General features: G+C 44.0%; 1 protein-coding gene across 2 annotated transcripts in view; it reads left to right on the top strand.

Moving 5' to 3' along the window:
* Positions 1-5,620: 5,620 nt before the first annotated feature.
* Positions 5,621-24,911, top strand: part of CTNNA1 (catenin alpha 1) — a 120,193-nt gene continuing 100,902 nt past the window's right edge. The window contains exons 1-3 of one of the 2 annotated variants that reach the window (XM_069772639.1): positions 5,621-5,809; positions 22,209-22,315; positions 24,574-24,769. In XM_069772639.1, the coding sequence (XP_069628740.1) occupies positions 22,211-22,315; positions 24,574-24,769 (301 nt within the window). In that variant the 5' untranslated portion in view covers positions 5,621-5,809; positions 22,209-22,210. The remainder of the gene's footprint in view (positions 5,810-22,208; positions 22,316-24,573; positions 24,770-24,911) is intronic. The other variant, XM_069772640.1, reaches the window with a different exon arrangement.

Below are 24,911 nucleotides of genomic sequence, written 5' to 3'. Positions count from 1 at the left end.
CACACAGCCAGGACCAAGCCCTGCCCTTGCTCTGGGTTAACATTGCAGGTGGAGCTCAAGTGCAGTGCAGCCAAGAGAGATGCTTGGGTGGAGGTGGAAGTTGGGAGTGATCCCACTCTGCAGACACGGTATGTGCATTTCTCCAGCATCCCGTTGACATAGCGCTGAGGACTCATCTCATGCCGAACGCGGTGCTAGATGTGTTAATTATGGAGGCAGGTCATTAATGTCCATCAGTGAGGACGGAGAGGATGCGTCAGGGAGGAATGTGTTGGGGGTAGAAGGGAATGCAGCAGCGCTGACATGCCCCGAGCAGGAGAGACATAAAAAGAGTGCGCTAGCCTGTAATTTGCCTGCAATTTCTCCTCGGGAAAAATGAAAGTTTACGACTAGCCGTGGCAATGCCCGTGTATCTCTTCCAGAAAGTGGCAGATAAAAATAGGTCAGAATTGCACTGAGAAAAAGAGAATTTTGACATTCCTTTGAAAACTCTTTGTGGCCAAGTGCTCCCAGCCTATTTTGGCCAAGTACTTAGTAAGAGGGATGCCAGCGGTGGCTGACAGTCGCTTCAGTTGCCCTCGGTTTAGCGCAAGCCAGGCCCTGCTCATTGGCAGAAATAAGTCTCTGCTGAGGAAAGTAAGCCAAGCAGGGTGATTTGACTAGTTTAATCTTTTGAAATAGAAACAAAGGGATTCACGCGGGTTTAGGAAAGCCCCAGCTCCCCTTGGGGATCGCATCAGCCTTGGGACAGGAGGACTGTTTCCATGTTGTTTTCTCAATTGCCCCACTTGGTGCGTGGGGCCAGCTTTTACCTTGCTGAAGCCTCGTGGGACGCTGCTGAGCTTCCAGCTCAGGAGTTTTGGTGCTCCAAGTGTAGGGTCAGGTGCTGTCAGCATGGGATTTCTTTCCTCCACTGGCTTCTGCTTTGTGGCTAGCATTTGGGAGTAACTTTTACTCATCAGGAGGGAGGAAAGCCTTGATCCAATGATGGTTTAAATTTGTAGCTTAAGTTGTGGTCCTTTAACACCCTACATTAAAATCACCCAGTACCTGTTTTGCACTGCATCCCCCCTGGATAAAGAAAGCAAACTGCGATGCCTATTTATTCAAGCGGTGCCTTAGAAACTAAAATCTTATTGTCTGTTCTCCATGGATATGAAATAGTGATGTAACAGAGGCTCCATTTAAAATTAAGAATTTTTTCCCCACTGCCCTTGGCTAAGCTTTCCTTCCCTGCACAGTCCCACCTCTCTGGGAACCACATTTCAATGGTGCGGTACGCCCTTAGTCTTCACAGCATTTTAGGATCTTTCCAGATGGAAAGTGCCATAGAAATGTAAAACCTCATTAATTAAAGGCTGAAATAGATGCAGTGTGTGGAGGTCAGTGACTCATGCAGTAGGATTCTCAGGCTTCTGCTATGCATCGCCTCAGGGCGCTTTTTTGAATGTTCCGTTCTCTGGGGCTATGACAGTTTATTATACAAAGGCAGCGTGAACCGGAGGTGAATGCAAACTACTCCAGCTAGGCTGTTCTCTAGTTGGCAAAGCAGCCACCAGTGAACCCAGTTCATGCTGAGCCTTTTGGGACAGCATAATTTCTCCTCATTACCGTTTCTGCCTGTTTTGTTCAAGATGCCTGTGCTGTAGTGTGTGTGCGTGGGGGGATGATGCTCAGTGCTGTCAGCCCCTGTGCTCGTGGTCATGTTGGTGTAATGGATTGCTTCTGGGTTTCTAGTTCTGGAGGCCCCAGGAGCACTTGATGGTAGAGGAAGAGACAGTATTTCTGTTAGGATCCAATGGCTTCCTGAGCGTGAACCATGGCATGTTTCTAGTAGACAGTTCTTCTTGGAGAGGGTGGGCAGTGATGGTGAACACAGCAGTCGTAAGCCCTGGAGCAGTGAGCTCCCATAACTGGCTCTGGCTGGCATAGCCTGTGACGACCTCGAAGGCATTGCAGCATTGACTGGGCAGCAAGGTCTGATCCTCGGGCAGGCAGTGGTGTCAGAAGGAGCCCCAGTGTAGATGCAGATGTACTGGTAAATCCATTCTCCTTCTGACTGAGGTTCGCTTCATCAAGGTGGGTGTTTTAGCTATTCTGCTGCGATGTACAGCTTAGGCGGCATAGCTGCAGTCCCACCAAAAGCACCACCAACATGCACTTCTACCCTGCTAACGAAATCCTGAGGCATGCATGGCCCCAGGACACCGTGATTTGCTTCCTGGCTGCACAGATTTTGATTCCTAACTGGATCTTGGGAGACAATCTTACTTCTTTATGTATCTGAGCCCTGAAGAGGAATGGTGATGCCTCCCAGCTGCATGGGAATGCTGAGACCAGCACTGGGGAGCCCCCTGACTTGATTGCCATAGCATCCACGAGATGACGTTTGTGGCAGACCCTCAATTTTGTCACTTTGCAACGTTGCTGGCTTCATCAGAGCCACCAGTCCTCAGGGGATGCTGTATTTTGGGGTAACCCCCATAGCAAAGCTTACCCAGCTGTGAGGTCCCTACCCTGCTCCTGGCCTGCTCACTGGCAGACCAGAGCTGGGCACGTCCGCAGAGACAGCAGAGGTGACAAGGCTGCACCATCTAACTGCTTCTCTGCAGTCAGCGCAGCTGGTGGCACAGCACGGCTGCCCTGGGGCTGTCCTCGCTGCACAGCATGACATCAGCTTGCAGATAGCCTCAACCCTCTGGTATTTGGACCCTGAGATTCTTTTTATTGTGTTTTTAGTTTTTCCTCTTTTCCTATTGGTTGACTGCTGCCCATTCAGCCTCTCCTGCAGCAGCTTCTGCCCATCATTACACCCCTCTATATCTTTTCCACTTTTCCTCATTCCTTTTGTTTCCTTCCCTCTCTCATTCTCTCTTAATTCTCCCATTAGCATCTCCTGCCCGAGCAGTCCTGTCTTTGCACGCCCCACTTCTGTTTCAACCCTCACTTCTCACAAATAGCAAAACTAAACCGCCCTTTTTAAAAAACACAAGGATCAAACACACATTTTGAAACAGACATGAATGGATGCATGGAGCAACTACTTCATTTCAGCAGTGTTGTCACAGAAATAGAAGATCCAGTTCCAGCTGAAGCGTATAATTTAGACCCCATGTATGCTGGGACTAGCAGACAGTGTAGTAACACCAGGTGCTACATAAACAAGACCCTTCCTTGCTTGGCACACAAGCCTACCCCAGGATTTAACAGCGAGAGGGAAGCTTTCCTGCTGTGACTACGCCCACGTGGGTGTCTTCAGGTGGCACTAGTCGGGGACTGCCCTTGTGCACACATCTGACTAATGCGGACGTGCTGACAGGAGTGTGCAATCACCAACCACATTCTGCTCTTACATGCTACACCTCGAATTGCCCTAACAGAAGCAAGACTGAAAGCATTTGTTTATTTTATACACTTAACAACCTACCCGCAGTATCGCTGTGGCAGCCTCTCCTTGCCTGTCCTGTCCCCTGGCTTACATTTGGTTTTCACCTAGTGAAAAGGGGTGAGAGAAACATTTAAAAAAAACCAGGAAAATGGGATTACAAAACCACAAACACTGTCAAAAGGAAGATTCGGGGTCAAGCAGAAAACTTCTAACTCATTTCAGAAAATGGATTTGATTTCAAGCTGCTGGCACAGCCTGATGCTGTCTTAATGACATTTACTGGATGGGAAGTGTTAGCTATTGTTCCTGGGTGCCTGTCTAAACAACACCCTGCATTTTAGTCTCCTTGACAGAGCCTGCCACAATGTTCCAGAGAGAGCTGTTAATTAGGAGACAAAGTCCAATCTCAACCTAGCTGGCTCTATTTTTACATAATTTTATTTTTTGTTTGCTGAGTCTTTTAACTCGCTCCATGAGCCAACAGAGCTGCCAGCTGATCTACTTTTTCCTTCGCTTTTCAGCGGCGTGGTGCAGAACGTGTGATTCTCCACAACTCCAGGCCTCCTACCTTTGAGTTTGTAGTTTTAAAAGGGATTTTTTTTTTAAATCTGACATTTTGTCCTGAAAGAATGTGAGACGTGCAGAACTGCCGAATGTGGAAGCCACCACAGGAGGCCAAGACATGATATTAAAAGGAGTAATGAAAGAAAGCAAGCTATTGAAGTGTAAACTCAATTTTACTGAGAGTATGCTACAGATCAGAAATGAGTAGTTTGAATCCCTGGTGCAACTGACACCAAAATGTTAATGGTTTGGTACAAGCAGAAAATACAAAGAGCTTTAAAAAAAAATCTGTTTTCTGTGTGTTTCCAGAGGAGAGCCTGTTTGTTAAGGCACTGAAGACCCTGTATTATTTTAGTAATGTGTATCTCGGTCAGTATCATAATTACAGCTCTCACTTTCTTTCGATTAACTTCACTCACTGACAAGGTAGGACTCTTGATCCTTACTTTCTCTCTGGACTGTAAAACAACGGTACTCCATTTATTTCCTTGTCTTGGATCCCTTTCTTGGATTAAACCTGCAGGAAGGAAAAATGCAATCTAAATCGCTGCAGGACACAGTCTGTCTTCCTGCAGGAAAGGCTTGTAAGAGTATGGCAAAAATGGGAAACGCGGCCCTGCTAATGCCATTGAACCAGGACCTGGAGGAAAGTCACAGTCCTGAACCATGGCGTGCCTTTGCTGCAACGCTGACCCGGAGGGCCAGCCCCCTCGGGAATCCGCACGGGCTGCCTGTCTCCCTCAGCTAAATTACAGACCTTGAATGAACCTACTTCCCTGGGAGGTTGCCCAATCTCTTTATATTTTGCTTAATATCAAAGCATGGAGTGAGTAGATTCAGTTATCTCAGAAGTGCTGGCAAATGAGTCATGAAACGTATTAAATTTATTCAATTGTTTTCACAATCCAGAACAAGTGTAAGTTCTGTAGAACAAATGTATTAAAAACCATCTCAAAACACACCATGAAAAATCCCAGAGTAGCTTGTCGTGGGATAAAAATGGTCTCTCTCACGCAAGAAGCATACTGAGACTTTTCAAAGAAACCTTTGAAACAAGTTACCGCTTGAAGACAACTCTCCCCATCTGCAAAGCTACCTCTGCGGATTGAGGTTGGGTTCCTAAACCCCCCCTCTCTCCTGAGAGGGGCTCTGGTGACCCAACTGCTTTTCCCTCAGGGATTTGCCATGTCCCTTCTCCCCTGTATTCTTGCTGTTACATTGGCATAAACCCAAGACTTTTCCTAAAAGCAACAGCGCCCGAGAAGGTTAACGTACTCTAGGTTTTCAAATCCCAAGAGGAACCCAGCTGTCCTTTGTCCCCCCATCTCCCCTCACAAACCCAGTACCCATCCCCTCCCAGTTCCCCGCACACCTTTTCCCGCCTCGCGCTACCTCAGGAAGACAGAGCCAGGTTCTGCCCTACGATCTTTGCATTCTACCTCAAAAAATGACGTCCGACCCGACCTAAGACCACCCGGGCCCTGGAAGGAGGTTTCAGGGGAAGGCTTCCCCGTCGCCTGAGGGGATAGAGCCCCTCAGCAAGCGGCTGAAGCCGGCACCGCCCGCCGACAGGTGAGGGCCGGAGGCGGGCGGGAGCCCCAGAGGGCTCCCGCCCGCCTCCGGCCCTCACCTGTCGGCGGGCGGTGCCGGGAAGGGCGCGGAGGCGGCGCGGCGGGCGGTGCCGGGAAGAGCGGCCGGGCCGGCCCGGGAAAAGCGGGGCGGGGAGGCGCCCGGAAGAGCCGATTTCCTCAGCGGGACGGGAGCGGCCTGGAGAGAGGGAGAGAGACGGACACAAAGCGGCCGGGGGCCGGAGTGAAGCGAGAGTAGGCGGCCGTGAGGCGATTTTCCTGCTCCCCGGTAAAGTTGTGGGGGCTTCGGGTGCGGCGCCGCCGCTTTTTTTTTTTTCTTTTCTTTTCTTTCTCGCTTGGAAACTTTTGCGCGGCGAGGCGGGCTGGGCCCTGCCGGCCGCCGGTTCTCTGGGGAGGGTGGCGGGAGGTTGAGGCGGGGGGAGCGGAGCGCGGCCCGGCGCGGGGGAGAGGAGCGGGCTCCGCCGCCGCCTGTGGGGCGTGGGCCTGGGCCCGGGCCGCGCTCGGAGGCCGCGCTGGGCCAGGCCGGTGTGGGGAGGGAGGGAGGGTTGGAGGCCGGCTTGGGGCGGGGGGGAGCGGAGGGGGGCGAGAGCCGGTTGTGTTTTGGGTTGTTGAGAGCTATTTGCCGGCGGAAAAGCGCCGGGCGAGCCCGGTTTCTGGAGAAGTTTCGGTGGCAGCGGGGCTGTGAGGAGAGGCTCCTCCCCGCGCAGTCGGGCACGGCCCGGCGGGGCCGCCCCGGCGCCGCTCCCCGGCGGTGGGCCCGGGCAGGGCTGCCCGCCCGGCGAGCCACACGGAGTTGGTCTTGGCCCTGGTGGGCTTCTCCTTCTCCTCTCGACCCCCCGCGCCCCGAGTTTCTCTTGGCGGCGCAGCTGAAGCGAGCATCCTCCCTCTCGCCCCGAGTCGGTGTTTCGGTTTCAGTACACAACACACAACCTCTCTTCGCTGGGAACACCCCTCCCCTCCTTAGCTTGGCCCTGCCACGTTTTTTTGACACCCACCTCTAATCTGCTAGTATGCAGTAAGGCGAGTGCCTCTCCTTCGCTGATGAGAAGTTTCGTGCTACTTTTTACAGCCAAGAAGTAGGGAGAGTGTATCAGCTCTCAGCCGCCGGTTTATGCATAACCCTTGTCCTGCTGCCTGCGGTCGTGGGCAGTATGTATCAGCTGGCTTTTATTCATTGTTCATGCTAGTTCAACGCACGTGAAGTCTTTCAGGCTGAAAGTTTGCAGGAAAGCGTGTCGCTCGCTTACAAGAATTGGATGTGACCAGGCACGCTTCCCTGCCTGTCTGCCCTTGGCCCGCCTGCCCTGCCCAGGAGGCGAGGGGTGATCTGGCTAGCGTGATCGATCGCTTACTTGCCCAGTCTGGGGTATGAGCTGCTGTGACAGTGTCCTCATTCCAGCTTTCAGAGTTATGACTCAAGGCATGTCTGGGTTATCTATACTGAACTAGTCTGGGAGCTCTTTGCTACCCCCCCCCCCTTTTTTTTTCTTTGTTTTTTGTCTTTTGAGATGGGGGTTGTGGGAAAGGTATTCTTGGTGCTTGAGTTACTAGTTTCCTGCTTTTTTCCTGCACTGTGAGTGGGGAAGCGGGGGAGGTGGGAGAGACTGTTAGCTGCACTGTTCTGCTAACGCACATCCTCAGTCCTGCTGGCTACACCAGGCTTTGAGTACTTTCAAGCCCAGCTAAAGGTTGTGGGGTTTTTTTTCAGCTCCCAGGTTGGTTTGTAGGTAGGTTTGTGTTTAAATGGAGGTGAAAGCCCAGCTTACTTTACAATATGTGCCATTTTTTAGGTACCCTTTGGTCTATCTTAGGGTGCTAAGGTCACGTTAAGTGTTTAGTAGCATTTGTTTCTCCTGGCTGAATTGAAATCTTTTGTTTAAAAAGGGCATAATTTTATGTTGAGTCACTAAATTTTTTATTTACTGAGAAACTTTTTTTTAAAACATCAAGGAAATGTTGTTTTACTTTTCTCAGGAGCCACAGACAAAGGTTTATTAGGTTTTGTTTTAAAAAGGCTTTGCCCTAACCTCTTCCATAATAAACAACATACCTTCAGTCTTTGTGTTTTTTTCAGCCAGCTCTAATAATAGGCCTCTGCATTGGAGATTAAAAGTTTACGCAAGGTGGCAGGGGGGAGCACAGTGGGCAGAGATTAGAAATCCCGCGCCCAAACTGGTGGTTTAAAATACTGATATAAATATTTAACTCACAATAAATTTTCAAGCTCTGTGAAGCATCAGCATTTCTGTGTTGACATGTGTAATGGCAGCCATTAAAGTGCAGCTTCTTTGTAGGGTTTCCATTGGTCTGATAAACCTAACTGAAAGATGTAATAGAAAAGTAATTTGTGTTTTTTCAGCAGTGTGAATATCTTCTTTCTGCAGCTGTAAGATCGAGAAACTGATCTTGCAGAGGAATCCACATCAGTAGAAATGTTTGAACTGGAAATACACTTTATTGGGACTTAAGTCCTGCCTTTAAATTATATCTACTGCTACTATTTGATTTCTAAATTACCTTTCTTATGCAGAGAATTAGTTAAGCTCACAAAAATATTTAGCGGCAAAACCAGTCTACTCATTGTAGGTGGATCGTAAGGCTAGTCTCGAGTGAGTACCTATGTGGCCATGATAATTCTGTTAAGGAACTTGCTGCTTTCAGTTTTACTGGCATCTCTTGGCTTTGTTGGACACTAAAGGAAACATGAATGAAAAAGGACTGAGTATTATTTTGTTAGGACAGTGCCATGTTGAGACAGTCATTCAACATGGTGATGAATGCCTGTTGTTGTTTTCTACTATTGTGCCTTAACTGGAAAGCACTTAAATTCTTGTGCTGTGGAATTTTAATGTATATAACCTTGAGGATTTGGATCCTTTGCTACTCTGGGAATTCACCCTAATTTAGTTTTACAGCTAATCTGGAATAGCTCTAATTCAGTGAGTTTATAGCTCATGTTGGTTAAACAGAGTTGCAGCTCTAGAGAAAGTGCAGATGTTTGATAATTACTACTTTTAACTCCATATTCTTTTAATCCAGCATATGAGACTTAAAATAGAGCCTACCCACAAAATTGTATACCAGCACCCTCACTGGAGGAGCTATGCTGAAAAGACGGGTGTTGAGAGTGACCTGCTGTGCTGCAAAGCAGAACTGGGTGCAAATAGATTTATTGAGGTAAAGGAATGGCGGGAGGCATGCAGTCACTGCAACTGTAAGTGGTATCTTTCGTCTTGAATGACTGAGACTTGTTATCTTCCAGTCAGGGTGAGAACGGGTGTTAACTCTGGTTTCTGGTGTGCAGTGAATTAGTATAGACTATTCTATTGGTATAAATATGATTCATAATTCCTCCTTGGCTCTTTTTCTTTTATTTAAAGAGCCAGCTACCTTTTCTCTAAACACGATTACGTATTTTCGTTTGTTAATCCCAGATGTACTATGGAAAGCATCTGCTAGTCTTTTGACATGTGTTTATAAATACCTCTGGTGGAATCAAGACAGGAGTAACCTTTTTTCCCTGTGCTTTATAAAGTGATAGAAATTATTAAATACGCAGATCTAAACTGACACAGTTTACAAAGGGAAAATCTCCACCAGTCTATTGACATTCCCTTCTGTTATAATTTTTCTAACTTAGAAGACAACTACTTGATTAATCATTTAGACTCCTGAGAATTTATTTTGAAAGGCTTTAAGTTCGGGTATCTATGGATGCAAGAAGCAAATGTGAGGCCAGCTATAGCTAAAGGGGTAACAGTTACCAAGGTAGAGAGTGGAACAGTACTGAGAACATGGAACCAAGCTGGATGCCAGTTCTCAGTAGATCTGTTTTAATACATTGAGGTAGGAGTGTCGATGTACGTTACAACCTAAGTGTGTTAAACTCCCGTAGTGTTTCCAAGGCAGTTGGGGGATTGAGAGTAAATAATCTAGGGAGCTAGCAGCGGTGTGGCAGGTAGGATTTCACTGGTGGTAATAGGAGATACAGCAAACTTGTAGTGTGCATTTTTTCCAAGCAATGCTTGGTTTTCTAAGCTGTCTGTGCCCTGTTATGGAACAGATCTACGTATGACTGTATATGCTAATGAAGAATTTCTGTGTGGAGCTGATGTCGGGGAGCGAATGAGATGTTAGTGGAGGTTAGGGTAGAAGAGGCTGTAAGCCCACTAGTGCACCTTGTTCTGGAGTAGCCTTCAAGTGTTACTCTTTTAAGAAAGAGACTGAAACTAGTAAGCTTGTGGATAGCTGGTGAAGAATCAGGAGAAAAAGACTTTTTGATTTTTCTTTTCCTGGAGATTAACTGAAGGAAATGAGGAGAGAGCGTAGGCCAGACACTTCTGTCCTTGCTGTTGTTTAGCACAAGATCAAGAGGGCATTTAGGTAAGTATTAAATTTGCTTCTTTTCAGTTAATAAGAAGTCAATAAGAATTAATGCTATCAGGAGCTTGTGGCCTTGATGACATGTGTGGTTTTTTTCCCCCTTCTGCTGCCTTTTGCACTCCCAAAAGGGTTCAGAGCATTTTCATTCACTGTTTTATTCTGGGTACTTTTATAGGTGCCTTTAGGATCTATGGAGATCTAAGGCTCTAAGGGGGACATTCTTCTTCCTGTATCTTTTTCTGGATGATGCAAACTCAGCACAGAAGATCCACTTAAATAAACGGTCTGCACAAGGGCTATGCTAGCAATGTAGCTGTACATAGCTAAAAGGGTCAGTTTAATTTTTCATGTAAACAAGGGTGAGCTGTATGCCTATAAAATGGTGTTTAACCTGCGTAACACCAAGCAGGTCAGTATTCGTCTTTGTAAAGTGCTCTTGAGATCTTCAGCTGAAGCCATAGATGGGTAAATGTTTTTTTTAATTGACTAGAATAACAAATTCAGAAACAGTGTTGTTGAATAGCAGAGGACAGAACTGGTGGTATGCTGAGAAGCAAGAAGGTGCAAGTGGGTGTTTCTCTGTGTAAATGCAACTAATCAAGAAGTACAAGCTGCTTGTTCTTTACCCACTTTCTTGCAAGTATGTCCTTGTAATGTATACTTGTAAAACTAATTTCCTTTAGCATGACTTAAAGACCTAGTGAGTCTTGTTGCTTGATGTTGAAGAGTGCTCACTGATCTTGGATAATTCATGATGGACTGTGGACATATATGCAAGTGACAAGTCTCATATGAACTTCACGTACAATTTACCGTAAAGTTCATTTCAGTCAGTACCTGATGTCTAGGTGTTTCAGAGTCTAAGCATCTTAAAAATTAAATTATTTATTCATTTAAGGATGAGAAGTTGAACTATAAACTGGAAGTCGTGTGCAGGGGACTTGATGTGATCTGATTGCTGTAGCTGAGAGGTCAGTTCAGCCTAGTGTCCTGTCTCCCATGACCCTCATCATAAGGTTTTGGTTGTACTGGTCCCGTCAACTTTCTATTAGTCTAGCCCTTGTCTGAGGCCCTAAATTACAAGCCCTTTGTCTGGCCTTGGCCAGGGTGGCTGTTAACAGGAACAGGAGGAGGGAATAAGACAGGAACTCCAAGGGTTGTTTCCCTTCCCTCTGCTTGTCACACTGCTAAGCAGCAACCTCTGGCTCCTTTGATGCCTTTGAGGAGTGATGGATGCTCTTGGGTGGTGTCTGGTGTCCCCCTCTGTTTCCCTGGTCATAATTATTGACCCTTGCCACCTGTCTTTTTATTGATGCCCACAATCATTTGGCTTCCCTTCCCTGTATCTTCCCTCCACCTTTTTCTTGGGTGGTGGCAGTGTATAAAGCCATCCCTAAAAGAGAAAGCAACAGGCAAGCCAAGCAACAAAACCATGACAAAAGGGCAAACAAGTAGCATTGCTTCCCTAAGGTGCTCTGCCAAGCTCCTGCAGCGGAGGAGCTTCCTGAGCCAGGAGTTTGAGCCCGGGCTGATTTCTGTTCTGCAAATTTGTCCAGCCGCTCTTGTGGCCGGTGCCCAGTGCTGGCAGGAGTGCTGCTCGGCTTCTGATGCTGGCAGGCTTGTCTGCAGGTGCAGGCTGTCTGTGCCTTGATTGTATTCAATAGGCTCAGTTCAATGACTTAATTTCTTTTAAATGTAGAAACTTTCTTGAGAGCTGAACAGCTTCATACAAGCTACAAGTAAAATGGAAGACACGACGTATTTTTTGAGAGGAAAAAGCAAGGATCTGGTTTGGCTGTATGAAAAGCTCTGGAGCGGTTTAAATTTCTGTACAAAGTATGGCTTTGTAGTTACTGCCACTTCCACTTTTTGGAAGAAATGTTTAATTACAAACTACTGCTGTTACAGCTGGAAATGCATTTCGTAACTAACATTAAACAAAGCATCCTGAAAGCAGAGATGTGGGGAAGGCTTTTAGGAAAGTGGATATAGCCCTTATTTGTTACTCCATGGCACTTCCACTGCTGGTGGAGTCCTCAATCACAATACTCTTATTTTGTACTGGTACAGTGATGAGTGCAATAGGATTGTGTGGGTGGGTTTTTCCCCCCTTTCCTAGCTGGGGTTAGGGAGAAAAAATAATGATGTAAGATGCAATAAACAGTAGCAAAAAAAAAAAGCTAGAAGGTTTATTTGTAACAAAACAGAATAATGCAAATTAGTTGTGCAGGGTTAAAAGCTTATAACCTCAAGAAAAAAAAGTTAATTTTTGGTCTGTATGCATCAGTACTTCAGCATCAGGTGTTTTAAGCTGTTTCACTTAGTTTGCAGGAATTGGTTAAGACAATTTGATTATGTTTAACAGAATATTATCATGGGCCTAGGGAAAAGTCAATGGTTATTGGTGAAAGATGCAGTGTTCAGCAGAACCAGAGGCAGAGCGCTGGTGCAAAGCCAATTGAACAGGATTTCTTAGCTCATCTGGTTTTTGTTCAGTAGCTTTGTCTTGTTTCCTGTTTTGGGGGTGAGGAGAAGGGGTGGAGAAAGAAAATGTGCCTTTAATCAGATGTAAGTTGGTTTCCACTCAGTAAATGGCTGTGTTACTAGCTTAAAATCTTTTTTTTTTCCATCAAGACCAGCCAAGCAGTGACTCCTTCCTCTCAAAACTTCCTGTTCCTTCCTGTTGCTTTTATGAAATGTGGGTGGGTCAGTGACGTTTTTCTTTTTTTTTAAACAAAAGTTGCTTTAATTGGTCATCCATATGCTAAAGCAGTGACTCGAAAGGGTTCTTGTCCAGGTTGTTAGCTCTGATTCTCATGCACTGCTGTGCACCCTTAGCGAGTTTGCACTTAACAGAAAGTGATTATGGCTTTGCAGGTGAGTCTGGTAAGCATCCAAAAATTAATCGCACCGGTGTGTTTTTATTACTACTTGCTTTGCTCTTTTGGAGAAGCTGCAGAGTTCTCATCAGTCAGTGCCCTCTGTGTTCTCAGTGTCTGCAGCCTTGTTGACAGTTTGCAGGGAGAGGAGATGGTATGTGTTAGAGCACCCTGCCTAATGTATTCTTCCAGATAATTGTAGTCATTTAGAAGATGCTTAACTCATCCGAACAACACTTGTGCTCTTCCTGGGGTTTGTTTTTGTGTTTGTGGTTTTTTTTCCCCCTTCTTAACTCGCAGCGTGTGTTGGTGGAGCTGCAAATTGAGAGTTGTCTGGGGGTGTGCGGTGATGGTGCAATTCTTCTTCCCGTGAAACTAATTCATTGTTTATAGCTCAGAGATGTTGCTGAGGGTTGTCCTGAGCATAAAGTGAAATTCTCGGCCTTATCACTTGTGGTTTTTGTTATTTCTTTTTTTCTTTAAAAACGAATTGCTTTGTAATTTTTAGATAAGACTGACAGAGTGTTCCTGAATCAAAGTGAAGGACTGAAAAAGGAATTCTGAATGACTTTTTCTAGAAACTTTAGAAAACATTTTACTCTGAAGAATCTTTACACTCATGTTCTCCTTTGCTTCAGTGGATGCTCTTCTTTTAGTAGCTTTTGCAAATGGAGAAAACGATGGAAAACTTTTTTCACTTTTGTAATGCTAAGAGTATTTGTTACATAGTATTTAGTTGCTACGGTGCTGGGCATGCAATTGAGAAAGAATATGGTATTTAGTCTCTGTTAATACAACACTGTCCATTTCCTCCATGTTTAAGCAAATTGTCTCATCAAACCTCTAATTATAGGAGTCTTGCGTTTTTCAAAATGTGTCAGCTGAAACAACTCCAGTGTTTGTACACTTCTGACTGTTTTAAAATTGTTAATCAAGGTCTAGATTTAGACAATGTGGCCAGCTAAAAGCACTGAAGGGTATTGCATAACAACGTATCAATTTAGGAATGAAAATGCGGTTTGAGTGGGGTCAGATTCTGGTTATTTCTGACACTCTAGTTTAAACGGCACTTTTTATTGCAGATTGAGTGCTGAAGAAGATCAGAAAAAAAATACCCAGGTTTTCTTTTCCTTTTATTGCCAGCCATCAGTGGTTTTCTGCAAGCTAAGCAAGAATTAATTTTGCAGTACTGGCAAATTCTTGTGCCAACTGATAAAGTAGGCTAATTTATAACAAACTTTTTTCTTATTTGAGGAATACTTGTGGCAAAAATTAATTTGTTAAAAGGCTGCCCCTTCTTGCATTCATTGCTAACTTAAGGTTGGTAATTGAAACCTGTGCTAGGGTAGTTTGGGATTCAAAGAGCTGTGCTCTGTAGCTGCAGCCTAGTTGTTATATCTTCACTGACTGTGTATCCCTAGGATCTGAAATGCATACTGTGGTTCTGAGAGTGGCAATAAGCTGTTCTTCCATTCTTTCTTAATGATTTTAGGGAAGCTTCACACAATTTTCTGCCTCAAGGGTGGGAAGAGACACTGTGAGGTTAGAAGGGCTCTCAGTAGCTGAATCAAAGTGGTCCAGCAGATGTACAAGTCTCACCTGGGCTCTGATATCCCCTCTCCAGGCTGAGTCCCTTTGTTATGTTTGAAAGCACTAACCATTAAGCGGTAGGCTTAAATGTGAGAAATGTGGCTGTGAGAGGGCTGGGGTTTGGGAGTCTGAAGTTATCTTTGCTGCTAGTGTCAGTTTGTGAAAGATGATGTTTGCTTAAAATGCAGGTGTTGCCTTTGCACATGGCCAGAGTGTTGCAGTCCTGATGCAAAGAGCAGACAGCTAAAGTACAGCAGTTGCAAATCCAGTGATTATTTGTTCTGATTTTTGGAAGTTCTCTTTCGTGATGTTAGTATTGTAGATCTTCAGCATAAAATGCACCAACATTATTGTGAAGACAGAATGAGTGGTTTATTATTAATAGTAATAGCTTGCTGCTCATGACGTGTCTTTTCCCTTTCCCAAATATGAAGTTTTGCAGCTAGAATGTTAAGATTAATCTTAGTTATATAGGAGGTTCTCTTTTTTAGAAAAAAGTATGTGTGTCTTCTAAAGTAGTGTCTTGATACCCTATCAGTTTTCTTTATGTAGTTGGAATCCTGCTTGAGTTTTGGAAACTGAAAACTGTGCAGAAATAAATTGGATGCTTGTTGGGACATAGCAGGATATCCATCTGGACAGTTAAATGGGTATGAGCTTGAGTTTGGTTCTTGCATTCTTTTAGGATGTCATCCATGAGCTGGAGCCTTTGTGTGACATAAATAAGTCACTAATTGCCTGTGCTTGCTGTGATTTGGCTTGCCGCATCTCCTTTCTAACTCCTTTGAGGCAAAACAGTCCTGGCAAAAATAAAATGATTAGAGCCTAACACTTAACGTAACTGAAGGCAAGAGGCTGTTGTTACCACTGACATCTCCAAAAAACAGTTTATTTGTAGTTGTGAAACCACTGCTGTGGCCTCAGGAACACCACGGTGAAGCTGCTTGCAGAGCATGCCTTCCATCCTCTTAATGATAGCTAGACCAAAATGAAGGCATGAAAACCTGTAGTTACAGAGTGCATTACTGATTTTGGAATAAAAATAAGTTACTTGAATCCACAGTACTGTAGCAATTGGGAAGCTGTTAGGAGATAGCACATACTGCTTTGGACAATGTGTTGCATTTTGATCTGGTGATATGCCCCATGCCTGCTTTCATGTGATGGTGCATTGTATAGAGTGGGCTGTGCTTCCAGAGGGGAAAAGGTGACAGGTTCTCTATGGCACGCTGCTGGCTTCAGTAACAAGGCAACAGGCAGGAAGTAACACCCATGTAGAAGAGAAAACAGTTATAAACTTCATTGATTTTTTTTTTTTTTGTAGGGACACCAGATTAGGTTGCATCTCTTAACTCAGTAGCAAGGTCTAAAGATTTGCTAAACAAATGAAGTAGAGAAGCATTTGTTGTTACTGGCTGTGTAAGGCTTTTTGATAAGCATTTCAGATGCCTCTCTGTAGGCCTTCTCCACAAGAACAGCAGAGAAAAACGTATGAAAACAGATTATGAGAGCTGGATCTGGAATGGTACTGGTGAGAAATAGGCTTATCTGAACCTGAATGTCATCTTTTTACTTAGCTGGTTACTACGGTCTGGAAAAAAAATGTGTGGCAAAGTTGAATATACTCAAATGACAGAAATGTTTTGATAATCAAAGAATATAGTCTATGTAACATCTGTGTATTAATATTTAAGATTATGAAATTCTAATAGTAAGGATTTCTAAGGAGGTAGTATCTTCGTGGCATTTATGGTGGAGGAGAAGATTTGGTAGCTGAGCAGATGAAATTTAAGGTTGAAGGCTATGTTAGAAGAGGATGACTATCTGTTTTTAGTTGTGTGTACTTGATGTTAAATAAAACCAGCTTAAATCAACCCCACTTAAGTCCTCCTTGAAAAGCGCCATGTATACCAAACAACCTTGACTAGCTAGCTATCCAGCTGTTGAGAGGAGTATTGCTTTATTTGTGGAATGGGGCAGATAAATTCCTTTGGAGACTGTGAAGCGAAAGAATGAAACTTTTTTGTTTCTGAATACTCTTAGTTATATGGAAAACAGTTTTGAACTGTTAGTGAGGCATGATGAAGCCCCTGCATGTGAGCTGGCTTTAATATGAAGTGTGCCTTAACCTTTTTGAAACCAAAAAATGTTCAGAAGATTTGTGTTAATACGCTTCCCTGCAGATCTTTATCTGCTGTCTTGTCTTCTACCTTCACCAGGGGTAAAGGATCCCTGCTGGTTATCAGATGGGTTAGGTATTTAGGTAACAAACCAGACAAAACCAAAAGGATTCCCTTGGGAACAGGGAAGCTGGTTTATTTTCTGACTGGAAGATGAAGCTGGGTCATTGTGTTGTGAATCCCACCACATTCCATGCTCATGACTTGGGCGATAGAATAAGGGCTATTCTCATTACCTTGCACAGAATATCCAAAGACAGTCTGGAAGCATGGTGGAGGACAGGATGATCATTCAAAATGACTGTGACTACTTAAGGAAATATGAGAGAAAGAAATAAGCTGCAAAATAACGCAATCAAGTACATATTACCATGCCTGCACACAATCAGCTGCACAAAATGGGGAACAACTAGGTGGGTAGCAGAAAGGGCGTTAAAATGGAGAATGTTCTCCCAGGTATAAAATGTTCTTGTACTGTCCTCTTTTGTTAGTTTTTTTGGATAGCATAATGCTTGAATTCAGCATGTGGTCTATTGTGCTTAGCCCAGGTTAGCCCCCCGCTGCTGTGCTAGTGAGACCACTGTTTGAATACCGTCTTCCCTAGGAAAAAAAAAACAAAAGAGAATGGTGAGTATAGTTAAAAGCTTTTAGAAAGCAGCCGGTCAGGATAGTTAAAATTTGAAGACTGATAGAAGATGGCATATAAAAAACTCTTCAGGTAGCACAAGGTGGTGGGACTTAAGTTGCAGCACAGGAGATGGGCAGTTAGATTTTTCCGCTGTGTAACCAAGAGATTTGCTCTGGTCTAGAGGTTGGGAGGCTGCAGCATCTCCTGGTACAGAGCAGGTTGAATGTACTAGCCCAGTAGTGCCTGAGATACAGCTAGTATTGCCTTCGGGTGCATGTGGGTATGCAACCTGGAAAAACAGGACCGTAAGCCCTAGGCCTTTCCATCATTCTGTTGGTGTGCAGAGCTCACTGTTGAAATAGTGCTCTTTCATGGGCTTTTTGGAAAGCCTTGAGTGCCTTCAGGACACTTCTGCAAAGAAGCCACAGAGCTGCATTCCTATGGTTGCCAAAGTCTAGAAATTATTTGCATGCCAGTGTTCTGGAAGTAGGTATCTGAAGTTATTCTGAAAACCTTGAATTACCAGTTTTTGAAAACACTGCGACCTTTAGTTGTGGCTTTTGCAAAGAGCACCACTGTAGGTTTATCACCTTCAGTGTGTTCATGGCAGGCCAGCTCATTTAACGTGGGATGTGGATGCAGCCCCAGCAGTTTAATACATCCTTCTGCTCGGGTCTGTGCCCTCACCTCTCCTGAGCAGGGCTGGGATGTGCCCTGGGGTGCAGAGCTCATCCCAGTGCTGCTGCAGTCCCATCCACTTCCCTCTGCAGTGCCACCTCCTCCTTCAGGACAGTAAGCTGGCAAGGTAATTCTTACAGTTACCGGCTTACTCTGAGACCGTTTTAGCTCCCTGAAGTGGCTCACTGCATCAGGTGTGTGCCAGTGTGGGTGCCTGTTTGAGGCAGATTTGTGGCAGGGAAAGGAGCAGTAGGACTGCTGCAGCATTTGCTTGAAGTAGTGTGGAAGTGCTTGAAGCAGAATGGAAACCTCTTAAGCTTTAGCTGTTGATGAGATCTTGATTCCTTCTAGAAAGCAGGGGCAAGTTGTCCTGGGATGGCTCTGCTTGCAGACCTGCTTGGCTGGAACTCTGAAAGTGGCTTCTTTAAATGCCTGTTCTTCCCCCACCCTCACATCCTTGCAAGTGCACTAAACCCCAGCAAGATATAATTGCATTACCTTTGAACCATCTACTATGATAATGAGCACCATCATGACCAGTAGAATAACCTGAAGGGTTTACAGTTAAAGTGCTGGACTGTGACCATGGTTTAATGTTGGGGCTTCATGTGTCTGAACATTAGATGTGTTGGGAGGGCATTTGTGCTCTCTGCAGTGGCTCTGCTTGATGCTCTGTTTTCAACGGCACCTGGTTCAACTCAGCTGTGACATCCAGCTTTGCCCTCTGTTTCCACTTGAATGCCTTTGCCAATGGTGCCAGCTAACATAGCCATCTCCTCTTGCCATTGCCAGTTCCATTCGCAGCAGTATCTGTGGTGGCATGGTGAACCAGATGGGGATCTCTGCCCACCCTGTAAAAATGGATTTCTTTCCCTCCAGCCAAATCAGTTCTTCCCCGTCTGGTTAATCGCTCAGCCGTAGGGAAAGCTGTGCCAGTACAGAGGGGGTGTGATGTGAAGACGGGAATGAGTTCCTAGAGGGGTGTGGGAGGATGAACATTGGTTTTTAAGCAGCTTTCCTGCTGCTTATGAAACTGCAGGCTAGGCAACCACAACTTCTTGTGCAGTGGTGTCTTTCTATATATTCCACTTGAGATTCAGCATTGCTCACTCTCTTCCGCTGTGTGGTCTGAGCTGCTTTGTCCTTGAAATTCCTGCTTCGAGTGCATACGCTGCTGTAATGTCCTGTGTGTGGTAGATCTGTGCTGTGGAAAACCTGTTTCCATATCAGCTGGGTCATCCTACCTGTCTGGAACAAGTGCTATGCTGGCCTGTGGTTGGGCCCCTCTTCCAGAGGATGCCCTCTTTCTTTATGAAATGTTACAGTTATTGCAATCATCGTGGGAATTGTGTGCTCTGGAAGAGCCAACAATTAAACACTCTGCTACAATATCATCTGACTTGGTTTACTACCTGTTACTGTATTTGAATTCAGTGATGCAAGAGCTTGAGCAGTCACAGGAATAAGACGGTTTCCAGAGAACTAGAGCATTCTCATGGTGGGAGTGCAGCCCTGCTTTAACATGGCCCTGGCAGTTGTCCCTTTATCCCCTAAACCCACCCCATTCACACATGTATTTAAGCTATAGCCTGTTCCTGTATTCTTCACAAGTATTTAATTGTACACTGCAGTAAATACATTTATTCAAATGATATCCAAGTCATTGCTGCCAAACGGTGTATTTGATATCAAGCTATGCTTTTTAGATAAATTTCAATAACGTTCATACTAAGTGGTTTTATAGACCATTACTTTGGGCCAATTCGTGAACTATCATACTAACGTGTTTTCAGATGAATTACCTTCATTATCCTACTAACACAATTAATGTATCTTCTCATGGTTACCTCATCCCGCACTTTGTTTCTGCAAGAGGCATAACAGCATTAAATATATAGAAACAGCTTTTACCTAGAAACCTAGTGGGCTTTCCAGAGCACTGGGTATGTTTTTCAGAAACCATAAAGGCTTTCAGCATATTTTTCTTGGCTTCTTATGTAGGAAGCATTCACACTGAGCTAATCAGGAGGGAATAAAACAGTGAAATTCCTTGTTGAAGGTAGGATGTACCTGGGGCAGGGGGTGAAGGGCTTTTCACAGCTTGCCCTGTGCCAGTGTCTGCGCCTCTGGGCCATGGTGCAAGCCAGCACAAAGCTGGACCCACAAAAAGGAAAAAAGGGGGTGATAGGAAGAGAAGGCTAGTTAGTGAGTTCACAGGACTTTCTGATAAGTGTCAGAGGTAGGTTGAGGAAGAGGAGGTGGCCATCCTCCACCCTCCTGCAGCAGTAGGGAGGTGGCAGCTCACCAGGTGTCTCTGGAGTTGCAGCCTGGCGTGCCTTCTGCTGCGGGAGCTGGGACCCTTCATCTGCACTTCCAAGCTTTTTGATTTAAAAGTCAGAAATGTTATTTGTATGCTAGCATGCATCAGCCTCTTTTTAGTTTTTTGGATGGGGTGTGTTGTGTTTGGGTGTGTTTTTTTGTTTGTTTGTTTTTAAAGCTTTCAGCTTTTTAAGTTTTCTTTCTCTACAGCAGTGTGGGCACTTGCAGCATGAGCGTAAGTGGAAAGCTTAATGCAGGTTAGGTGAATATTCCTGCTTTGCACCTTGCAAAGTTGTACTTCAGTGTATGACAGAGTATAGGCTTTTCAGGGTAAAGATGTGTTTTCAGTAGTGCAGCGAGTACTTAATCTATTATATTGTGTCTGTGGTGCAAGAGAGCCTATGTCATGTCTCGGGATCAGCCTGCCATGAAGGTGCTGTTGACTGAAGCTGGGTGATCCTAAGCCCTGACTTCTTTTACGCCCTCTCAGGCTGAGTTTCTCAAGTGCCTGAGAGATTTTTTTCTTCAGTGGGAAACAAGCAGCACGTCTGTGCCTTTTCTGCATGTTTAACTATCAGTGTAAAACGGTTGGTTGTTGGTATGTATTGTAAACATTGTTGGTTACCAAAATTGTTGCCTTGCCTCCTGCTTCTTAAAAATAATGGGATGTTGTGCTCGTGTGGCAGCTTGGGGACATCTGGTGCTGTCAGAGCAATCTGTCTGCTGAGATGCTATGCAGACAATGCCTTGTCCAGAGTAAGATTTAAAAATATCAACTAATAAGCTTTTAAAGCAAATTCATCAGTAGGTGCTTAGGAAGAGGGGTGGCAGGAGACTTTGGAAATGTATTTCTCTTCCTGACTTTTTAAAAAATACAAGGTTACAAATGTGGGTTTAGTCTAATCTTGACTTTTGAGGGCAACCCCTGTAAATACTTCAAATTCATTTTTTTTCTGAAATTATGGTTCTGGTTATTCCTTTGTTGTGCTGCACAGCATCACAGTGTTAATCTAGTGATCTGTTGTAGGTTTGGTGGTTTTTGGTGGGGTTTTTTTTGTGTGTGGGTTTTTTTTTTTTTTAGACTACTGGTTTCAGAAGCAGAGCTATTTTAGTGGTTCTACTAAACTTTTCCCATAATCATATTTGCTGTTGCATTGGGATGTTGATATAAAACTAACGGGAAGGAACGGCTCAGTGACAGCTTTTAACAGATCTTTTCATGCAAATCTGCTTTTCTCTCCTATGTAAATGTTAAGGGGAAGCATAGTAGATACATATGCTGTTAAATATGAACCAACTGGATTTTCTGGCTTTATAAGGCTTATATTCACTATTTTACCTTTGTACTTCCAAAAGGTGAATTGGATGAACAGGTAGATTAAATGAGTTGAGTTTAGAACCTGGCTCCTGGTTTAACGAAGCATTTGGGATAGTGACTCATGGTGGAGCTGAGGAAACTGGTGGCTTCCTGGTGCTGTTGAAGTCAAGGTGTTCCCTTTTGCTCCCCCAAGACCTTGGGCTGTGTCTCAAAGCTGGTCTGGGAGCACAGGACAGCCAGCCCTGGGGAGAGGCAGCAGAAATAGGAAAGGAGTTATTTACTTAGCCTCCAGCTTCATGGTAAAGTGCCCCCATTACCTGTGAGGTCCATTTTCATTGCTTGGGGACCACTGATGACAAGACAGGTAATGTTTGGTTTGCTCATTGCTCTGATAAAATATTGTGGCTTTTGGATAGGTCTTGGTGTGCTTTTTGTTTGGTTGGTTTTGGTTTTGTTTTTATTTTCTAACCAAAACATCCAGGTAATGTCTGTATATTGTTGTCATAAGCAATTTTTTGAACTGTCATCAGTTGAACCAAAACTGATATTTCTGGAGACAGTATAACCTTAACTTAGACCGAATGGCTATGTTGTGTGTTTAATAGCCTCTGTTTTAATTTATTTTTTAAATACATTCCAACAGCACTAATTAAAAAAAAAAAAGTATTCATATAGCTCTTTTCTTCTTCTAGAAATGACTGCTGTTACTGCAGGCAATGTTAACTTCAAATGGGACCCCAAAAGCTTGGAGATAAGAACACTGGCAGTTGAAAGACTACTTGAGCCTCTTGTTACACAGGTAGGAAAAAAAAGGGGGGGGGGGGGGGGGCAAAACCTTCATAAGGATGATTACCTGTTTTGATGTATTATTTAAATTAAGTAACTTCCAAAGCTTAAATTCCAGAAGTAAAGACACTACAAAACTAAAGATGAAAAAAGCGTACAAGTAATTTCTTTCTTCAGTTTGATTGTAACAGTTATTGGGCAAGAGTCTAGAAAGACTGTTTTTTCAGCACCTGATAAGACACAGTATTTCAATTAGAAGTGCAGAAATGCATGTGAGTAATGTTCCGTTGCTGCTGTGCTGTTTCTTGCCTGTATTTTGGGTGGTATGCTGCTTATTTGTTGAGTCTTTAAAAGCTGGGCTATGTCTCATTTAGAAACTGGTATTCAGGAATGACAAAAGCCCCTTGCAACAAAGCCATTAGTGCTTGCCAGAAGTAGGGTCTCCATAAGTTGGTTTTTTTTTTCAGATTACCTGTGTTTAGGGTTGCCTTTGGCAGGAAGCTCAGGTAAATGGTGAAATGTATGGTGGGGGATGTTTGCAACCTGTCTAGAACAGCCTTGTGTTGTAAATAGATTACTGACCCCTCTTAACAGAATTCCACCCAAGAAGTACGCTTTTATGACATTTGCTACTGTTTCAGTATATTTTTTACAAGATATGTATGCTTTCCTTTAATTTATGCCTATGCTTTATGCTGGATTTGTGAATCAAAGCTTATTTCTGCATGGTGTATATTGCCCAATGAAATGCACAGAAGAATATAGGAGAGCTAGAGTAAGTTTTGTAAATGTAAGCTATGTGTATTGGGCATTTTGAAGATTCTTGGAAGAGGCTTTCTAGGAGGTCTAGAAGAGAAGATGCACTGGAGACAGTTAACTCATTTTCTTTAGCATTGTTTTCCTGAAATAAGAAATTTTTAAAAAGGCAGTATGAACTGAATGCAACTCCTGCTAAGCACAAACTGCAATGGTCAAGTTCTGTTTCCAGTATTAACATCCCTTTAATTGCGAAGCTGCTGTCCATACTTGCCATTTGTTCCCTCCAGATATTCAGATGGGCAGTTGGGTGATCTACTACATAGCTTTTTAGCTGGAGTTACTGATAGAGTTTTTCCTTAAGAGAAATTGTCCTAATTTAGCAAACTTGTTTATAGGACCTTTTTGTCTGAGTTCAGTGTCTGTAACTTATTCCTTAAGTAGCACAATAGGCCATACTGGCAATCACAAATTTTGTGCATTATGTGACTGGCAAAATACAGAGAGGAAAGTACAGTAAGTTGCATTATTGCAACTTGTTCTTTATTTGTAGTACATGATGAACTTAGACTACCCAATACAAATGCTCCCCATAAACCAACAGCGATGTTCCCAACTGATGGGTTCCCCTCTCTGATTCAACCTACTGAGAAGATGGATCCAGCTCTGAGGACCTTTATGTCAGCAGTCCTTGGGTTTTCCAGAGTAGTAATATTTTTTTAGTGTTGTAACTTAATATCCCTCTGAAGTAGCTTTGTATGCCTTTTCCTAGACTTAACAAAAAGGGGGGCGGGGGGGAGGCAAATGGAAAAGTGTGCGTGGATTTTGTGACATCTAGCTGTGTTTGATTGAAGGGCATGGATCCTGATCCTGTGTTCCTAGCAGTCATCTGGCCGCTGGTGACCAGCTCCTAGCAGGGTTTCAGTCTAAAACATAAAACTTGGAAATATTTGTTGATCGCAGGAGGATTGTAAGAGTTCAGTTTTGGTTGTTTTGGGGAAATAATCAGCTCTAGGAAGTCCTTTGCTCTGTATTTAGTCCATTGGCTGTAATACTGTTTTGGACTCAAAAGATACTGTGTTGCTAGATTTCTGTAGATGATGGCTTCAACCTTGTTTGAGGTCTTTTATGCCTGGAGAGCTATCCCAAACTAGTTAATCCCAACTTGGGTTCTTTTTATGTGGTGTTAAATAGCTCTGGCCTGTTACTGATATTGCAGTTTATCAAAAATACAAATAGAACTCAATTCTTAAAATTTTCAGGTCTGCTGCTGATAAGAAAAATCTCTAAGCAGTTTAGCTGAATTTCTAATGCTCATCTAAGGAATCGAGAAGCATGGTAATGTTTAGAGATGTGAAAAACACTTATCTGTGAGTTTAACCTTTGGAGCTGGCAATAGTGCAGGTATTAGTGATAGGCTGTCTAGAAAAAAATACACATGGCATTGCTGTCAAATTGATAAACTTCTAATTTGTTTCATGTTTTTTGTTTTTTCCCTTCCATATTTGTCTTTAGGTAACAACACTGGTTAACACTAGCAACAAGGGCCCCTCTAATAAAAAGCGAGGGCGTTCTAAAAAAGCCCATGTTTTGGCTGCATCAGTTGAACAAGCAACAGAGAATTTCCTGGAGAAAGGAGACAAAATTGCGAAAGAGAGCCAGTTCCTTAAAGAGGAGCTGGTAGCGGCTGTGGAAGATGTTCGTAAGCAAGGTAAGAGCTATGCATCTGTGTTTTTTCAGAGTAAGTAGAAATGTTCCTGTTTACCTTTTGCTGTTATTTCTAATGACTCAGTGCCTCTCCACTTGCATAGATTGTCAGCTTGTCTTGCTGGCTTCCTTGAGGAATAGCATGA

Source organism: Haliaeetus albicilla, chromosome 27 (genome assembly GCF_947461875.1).
Source record: "Haliaeetus albicilla chromosome 27, bHalAlb1.1, whole genome shotgun sequence".
NCBI lineage: Eukaryota > Metazoa > Chordata > Aves > Accipitriformes > Accipitridae > Haliaeetus > Haliaeetus albicilla.
This window is presented reverse-complemented; position numbering and strand designations above follow the sequence as displayed.